The sequence below is a fragment of the Primulina huaijiensis genome, chromosome 6, assembly GCF_012295235.1.
Source record: "Primulina huaijiensis isolate GDHJ02 chromosome 6, ASM1229523v2, whole genome shotgun sequence".
Classification (NCBI taxonomy): Eukaryota; Viridiplantae; Streptophyta; class Magnoliopsida; order Lamiales; family Gesneriaceae; genus Primulina; species Primulina huaijiensis.
The window spans coordinates 17,628,790-17,636,157 of record NC_133311.1 but is presented as its reverse complement, the minus strand read 5'-3'; the positions used below and the strand labels follow the sequence as shown (position 1 = coordinate 17,636,157).

General features: G+C 32.2%; 1 protein-coding gene across 1 annotated transcript; it reads left to right on the top strand.

Annotated features, from left to right (window-relative positions):
* Window positions 1–5,382: 5,382 nt before the first annotated feature.
* On the top strand, window positions 5,383–7,267 carry LOC140979312 (myb-related protein 330-like). Its single transcript, XM_073444657.1, has 3 exons — window positions 5,383–5,705; window positions 6,192–6,321; window positions 6,440–7,267. Exons 1-3 carry the CDS (start codon window positions 5,570–5,572, stop codon window positions 6,954–6,956), a joined length of 783 nt encoding a protein of 260 aa, XP_073300758.1. The 5' UTR covers window positions 5,383–5,569; the 3' UTR covers window positions 6,957–7,267.
* The last annotated feature ends 101 nt before the right edge of the window (window positions 7,268–7,368 follow it).

The following is a 7,368-nucleotide window of genomic DNA, read 5'->3' as shown; positions in this document are numbered from 1 at the left end:
ACAACTTGATTTTCAGGAAACAAAAATTATATTCGCTGAGCTACATATAACTTGCACTAAAAATTTAACACTATATTAATATATAATTATTAAAACATATCATGACATCAAAAGTTAGTTACTTTAAGTGTCTCAAATTTAATAATATAGTATATATATATATATGTTTTTTTTCGATTGTCTCAAATATAATGTAAAATTATTTTTTGAATGAATTAAATAAAAATAAATAAGAAAATAATTTGTTTGTAAATTTTTATTTTCCAACAAGTTTTTTATTATGTGAAAAAATAAACAACTTTATACGTTTTGAGACGTTTTTGGTTGATAAATTAATTCAGTAGACCAGACAAGACACCAGCAACGTAAGAGCTGTTTAGGACTTGATTAGCTGTGCAAATAAGTGAAACACCATGTTTAAAATTATTTATATTTGTAACTCGGAGCTTGAATTTTTAAAATGTAAATTAATTCCAATAGAATTTAATAATATTAAGTTAGAATTAACACAAAAACTACTATGAAAATGTTTCACATGCCTATTTTATTAAACGAGTCTCAAATCCGATCCGTCCCATGAAAATATTATTTTTACACCAAAAATATTACTTTTTATTACAAATATTGACTGAATCAATCTGTCTTATATACATAAGTCGATGAGATCGTCTCACAAGATATTTACTTTATAATTAATTATAATTCAGATCAGTTCAATTTGATTCGGGAAAATAGTCCTGATTGTTTTTAGTGTTACCAAATGATGATTTAATTTCTATAATTCTTATCCAAATTCCTACCTAACCCATGTTGCTATAAATCAAAATCTTTCTGTTACTTCAATTAAAAACTTTACTGGATATGTTTTTTTTTTTTTCCTATTTATTAGTAGTCAGCGAAATCGGGTCCAAACACAAAAAACAATGAATTCTTTTCCAGTTTTAAGAAATTGAATAATTTAACTTTAATCAATATTCAACCTTACCTTTTACAGGTTGGTATGCAATTGGGAAAAATTATTGCTAAATAAATGTTCAAAGAGGGTATACACATTAATATTGTTGTCTTATTGTCTAAAAGACATATATGACACAAAAAACCCATTCCCCCCAAAAATTAAAAAAAATACATTTTTTTATTTACCAATCAATTTTATTTTCTTTTCTCATTTGTTTGTGTTTTTGTGTGTGTGTAGGGGCGTTCAAACCGAAAAAACCGAAAATCTAAACAGAAAAAACCGAACACCGAACCGAACCGAAAGCCGAATTTTGTAATTCGGATATAAATGTTAAAACCAAAGTTTATTTGGTTCGATTTCGGATTATATATATCAAAACCGAAAAAACCGAAAAAACCGAAATTTTATTAAATTAATAATTTTTTTATATTTTTATTTATATTATATATTTTGATATGATATTTAGTGAATGAAAAACTATTTTGAACAAATTTTAGTTGATTGTTGTTTGTTTAATTAATTTAGACCTTATATTTAAATATTTTATTAAGAANATATATATATCTATCCGTGTGTGTGTGTATATATATATATATTTGGCACAAATTTTTTAAAAATAAAATCGCACGGTATAGAGTGAACGGTGCGATTTTCCTTGTAAAAAATTTGTGCCAAATCTCCTTGTTTTAGGGTTTTGTGCTTTCCATTGTTGCTGATTGACATCCTAGCTAATTTCTTGTATACAATTTGGTAAAGACAAATGGGACGTGAGTGGTGTCCTTCATTTTCTTTATCAAATTCTCGGATTTTATGAGTGGTTTTTTTGAATATATATGTTAGTACGATGTTATCTACTTTTACCGTAAATTCAGGAACCAATATTATTAGATTGTATTTGGATGAAATGATTTTTTTATTCTTTTGAAATAAAACCGTTTTACACATAATTAACGAATCATATGATCATCATTTACAACTTGCTAAGAAAGAAAAAAAGATAAGACAACGACCCAATCGAATTCATTATATCGGTTTAAAATTAGAATGAAGAATTTTGAAATCTCAGTGTGTCAGCTCAAGTATATTTTTTGCTTCAATTTTAAATTCAATATCCAAACTAGTAATTTGAATTCTATATATTATCCAAATTATTCCATTTGAATAAAAATTTAGTGAGTTCAAGAATAGTCAAAACAAACTAGCGGAGTGAAGTAGCCCCACCATTTGGGCTTGCTGGAAAATTGCAAACCCAACCCTTTTATTTGACAGGGCATGCGTCCCGACGAGTCTTGTTAGTTTTTAGTTGTATTAGGTGGGCTACCCACAATCGTCATTTGGTGCGACGGGATGGGCCAACACGACAAGTCTAATCCATTTTGACGGCTATAGTGAGTTCGCTAACACATATCCATTGAAGGCCCGGTGCTCTTAGTTTTTCTTTACAAAATTATTGTGCAAAAACAATTAGTTAAAAGCAGTATTGCCCCTTTCTATTATTATCATCATTATCATCAATTCTGTCTATTTTTTCAAATTTTAATGTATTACATTTTAATTTTTTAGAAGGACAGGTAAAATTTGAATTTTTTGGCAGTCATATAAGATTGTAGGGGCTAGAAAGCATATCCCAAATCGATATATTTTATCTGCGATCCAATATATTGGGCCTGAATATGGACTATGGCCCATTATGTTGGTTGGGTCAACCACAGATTCACAAACTCTCTCTCATTGGATTGTAGAAAATCAAATTGTTTGTTTCATGATTGGGGCATTGGGCCTTCAAGTCATCAGCCAATTAGGGAATATTGTATTAGCTTTGCTAGTGAATAGTGATATAGAGAAGTCGCTATATAAAAATATCCTCAATTGAAATATAACGTATATTTGAGGAATTTTTTTAAATAAATAGAGTTGGACATTTAAAATTACATGGACGTGTTCAGCTCGAAATTTTATGAGAAGATATGATTTCGAACGTCAGATTCAATTTACCATATAACAAGCCAGTGTTTTAAATGATCAAGCATACGATGTCTGAAAAGAAAAATAATATCGGATTCCAAGATATAATTTATTCCTTGAAATAATCTTTTCTTTAAATTTAATTTTCTTATTGATAAGATTGTGCGAAATATTAACTTGAGGATTTTGCCTTTCTATATATGATATTTATGATAAATATTTTATGATATGATATTATTGATTTAAAAAGAGTTTATTTCTAATAAAACTATTGATTTCCATATTTTGTAGATTTTCTTTTGAAGATAAACCCTAACAGATGAGGAAACTATAAATAAGATAAACAAGATAATGAAATGGTTCTTCGATTATTCTGCTTTTGATTCTTCGTTCGGAAGTTTTCGTGGCTGCGTACTGGTGCACTTTAGCACATTGTGAAATTCAGAGAAAACTTATTCACAAAGACGTTGCTTTTTTGAAGAGTGTTGTTTCACGTGTTGGAGACATCTGCAGACAACTAAAGATCACGTTTTGTTGCTTCAGTTTTTGGCACCGCATTTTTTCTTTCTTGATTATGTTTTCATGGTGTTAGTTGTTTAAGAAAGCAGTTTGTTTTCTCAAAGTATTGAGAAAATTGATTTTCGTTAAAATCACTAGTGATTTGTTTTTGTAAAATACTTGTGCACATCTAATCCTTAGTTATCATAGTTAAACTATTTATTTGTGTTATATTATTCCGATGCGTGTTGTGCCAAGTGTTACAACATTTGGAACAACATTTAAATATAACACACACAAACTCTTGTATACTTTTTACATTTTATGTTAAACAGAATAATAAACCTCTTACAATGTCCAATCAAATATAGCATCGTTATTCGTTAACATTGTTCGGGGGAGTAGGTCTCTTGTAAGACGGTCTCATGAATCTTTATCTGTGAGACGGGTCAACACTACCGATATTCATAATAAAAAGTAATACTCTTAGCATAAAAATAATACTTTTTCATGGATAACCCAAATAAGATATTCGTCTCACAAAATACGACCCGTGAGACCGTCTCACACAAGTTTTTGCATGTTTGGGGTGGGTTAAAACATCTCACACAAGTTTTTGTATGTTCGGGGTGGGTTAAAACCCAGTCAAACGGGTTTTGGGACAGGACATGTCCGAGTCAACGGGTCCAAAGACGGGGTGAGGCCCGACCCGTATATATATGTATATTATATACACATACTATATATATATATATAGACCCATCGGGTTTTGAGGCGGGACAGGTCTAAAAAAGAAGTGGGTGGGTTCGGGTCCTGATTTTACTTGACGGGGCGAGTCCCCGGTTTGCCCCGAATCCATCCCTGCATGTGCCTCTGTAGTCAAACTTAGCAACATTATTTTGTGCTTTCACAAGTTGTGGTGACCTATTATGGTAACATAGGCATACGAATATTTATAATAGGCATGGAAAATTGTGGCATAAAGACGTTTATATGGATGGTCTTGTATGCTATCACCCGGGGCCTGAATTTTGTGTGTGAATAATTCCTTAATAGAAAGTCAATATTGCATTAATTAACTTAATTATGAAACGAAACAATGGAAGGATAAGTATCGAATAAGAAAATTAGCCAAACAAAATGTTGAGTACATTGGATAAATTAGATGCGATAGGATGATCGTTCGGTTCGGTTAGATTCGGTTCGGTTCGTTGGATGCGAATGCGATAATAAATGATGTAAAATATTAAATATGAAGATAACAAGTTAAAGACTATGAATGGCATGGCATATGGAGGCAGAACTCGGGTTATAGCAGAACTAGAGAAAGATTCTTGATTTTTTTTTTTAAATTCACGACCTAAAGAGTTGAGACCGTATATTTATTTTTACTATTTTATAATACTTGAGCATTTCGTAGAAACAATTTGGTATGTCAGTCATATCAAAATTTATTTCCATTTTTACTCATGCATAATTTGTTACGTAACTTTGATAATGTATACTCATTATTAATTGTCGTATCTCTCTCCATGTTCTTCCTTTTTTTTGGATTTGGATCCTCTGTTGTGGCTGAAAACACAGCACTTGGTGCCATGCATTTTTTTACGAGATGATCAGTTGATCATCTCGTTTTCTCTGACAATTTTTCAATTTTATATGACACTGTGTGTGAGGTCCATCAGATGATCAACTGACAACTGATATCTTGTATAAAAATGCACATCACCAGATGCTGTGTTTTCAATCACAATAGAGGATCCAATTCCCATTTTTTCCTCTAATTTCTTATTATTTTATCCCAAAATTCACATGTTTTTTCTGGTAGTTTTTTTTTAAAAAATATTTCTTCTTCAAATAATAATTATATTACGTGGAGAGCATGATGGTTACCAGTTCTATAATTATAGACCAAAGCGTGTTAACGCCACAAATTTGAATGGAGACTTATTAGTATGTGAAAGTGCATGGCGAAGTCAAGCTTTTTATATAGAGGACTAGCGAAACAAACGTATGTGGAAACAAGAGAAGACCGACGTTACCTTTTTCATATATTGGAAATTACTCTGTACTTGCACATTTTCAGTATCCTCCACCTATACATACATTTTCCGCCTTAGTGAGTGCATCTGTGTGTGAATTTGTATTATGGGGAGAAGCCCTTGCTGTGATAAAACTAAGGTGAAAAGGGGGAGTTGGTCTTCAGAAGAAGATGCAACTCTCAAGGATTACCTCAACAAGCATGGCACTGGTGGCAACTGGATAGCTTTGCCACAAAAGGCTGGTACGTACGTGCAATCATCCTCTCTCAAACTCAAGATATTCAAAGTTACGAGGATCATTATCAGTAAAACCGAGTTTCTCGCCCTCAGCCGTAGTTCGATGTTCTTCAGATGTTTTGTCATCGTCCAAACTTATCATATCTTCCTTTCTTTCTTTGCTTGTTTTTTTATGTTTTCATTTGGGATTGCTTTGATCACATTAGTTCATGCTTCAAACTCCAAAACGTTTGGTATATAGGTTACTACATTGATCGGATGTTTGTTACATATTTCATGACACTTGTTAAAATAAGGGTCCTTTCAAATCATGAAACAAGCCATAAAACATCTGAAAATCTGTATCAGATATCAATCGTGATCCTATTCATTCAAAGGATGAAACATACTAATGATGCATGAAAACTTGTTCATTTGGAGTCTAATTCCATCCATGCTTTATGTATGCATTGTTTGCTTAATTCCCCGATGATTTTAATATTGTTCCTCAGGCCTTAAGCGTTGTGGCAAGAGTTGTCGCCTCAGATGGCTCAACTACCTAAGACCTGATATTAAACATGGCTCTTTTACACAAGAGGAAGAAAAAACCATCTTGAATCTTTACAACATACTCGGAAGCAGGCATGCATGTTTAATAATTATTTATATCTAGAAGCTGATTCATATTAAGAATATTTGTTTTTTTTTTTTTATCATGAATTTATGAGTAAATGCTTTTAAGTTTTGTTTTACATATCAGATGGTCTGTCATAGCTTCACACTTGCCAGGAAGAACAGACAACGATGTGAAGAATTACTGGAACACTAAGTTGAAAAAGAAGCTACTGGCAGAACTTAGCCGCTCTCGTACTACTTGTACCGCCACCTCCACCACCGCTATCGCCGGGAAGACTGTGACTTTCCTAGCTGCGACTAATTCTCTAACCCCGACACCAACTTATTCTACGCCATTTCCGCAAACCACCACTAATCACCCAAGTAGCATTTCAAATGATCCCAACAATTCTCCTGCACCAAGAATCGTTTGTAAAGATTCAGATGAACGTTTAAATCAAAATATAACTACTTCCTATCCTCAGTCCCACCAAGATTCAGGTACTTTTATGCCATCCACATTAGAAATGGATGAATACTATGGCGTTAAGGGAATCCCAGTGGATGAATATTCATATGAAGTTCTAAGTGGCCTTTGGTCGTCGATGGAAGCCATTGAACTTGAAAGCAATGCAGATTTTGCTCAGTTGTTTCCATTTTGATTGTAAACCACTGGGTATCAGTCAAAGTCACTAACCACTAGTAAAAGAAAGGATAGACAGGACTTTTCATATGGCTATTACGTGTTTTGTGATGTCATGTATATGAAACAAAGTGATTTAGGTTAATAATTACTAAACATCCTATCAATTTTAGTGTCAAAAAACAATGTTTACTGTCATAATTAACTCAGTAGTTTATTAAACTTCTGAAAATTTTAAGTTTGTCATTGTATGCATGCCATAGTCAACGAATTTAAATATTAGGACCTGAATTTGTGGCGCACATTTGCTTTTCTTTTCAATGTAAAAGGACTTGGAAACACGAGTTGAATCAGAATCTCTTTCTTTATCATACTTGTCACTATCATGTAAAAAGTTGTTGCATGGGTCAAGGATGAAGAAATGGATAACT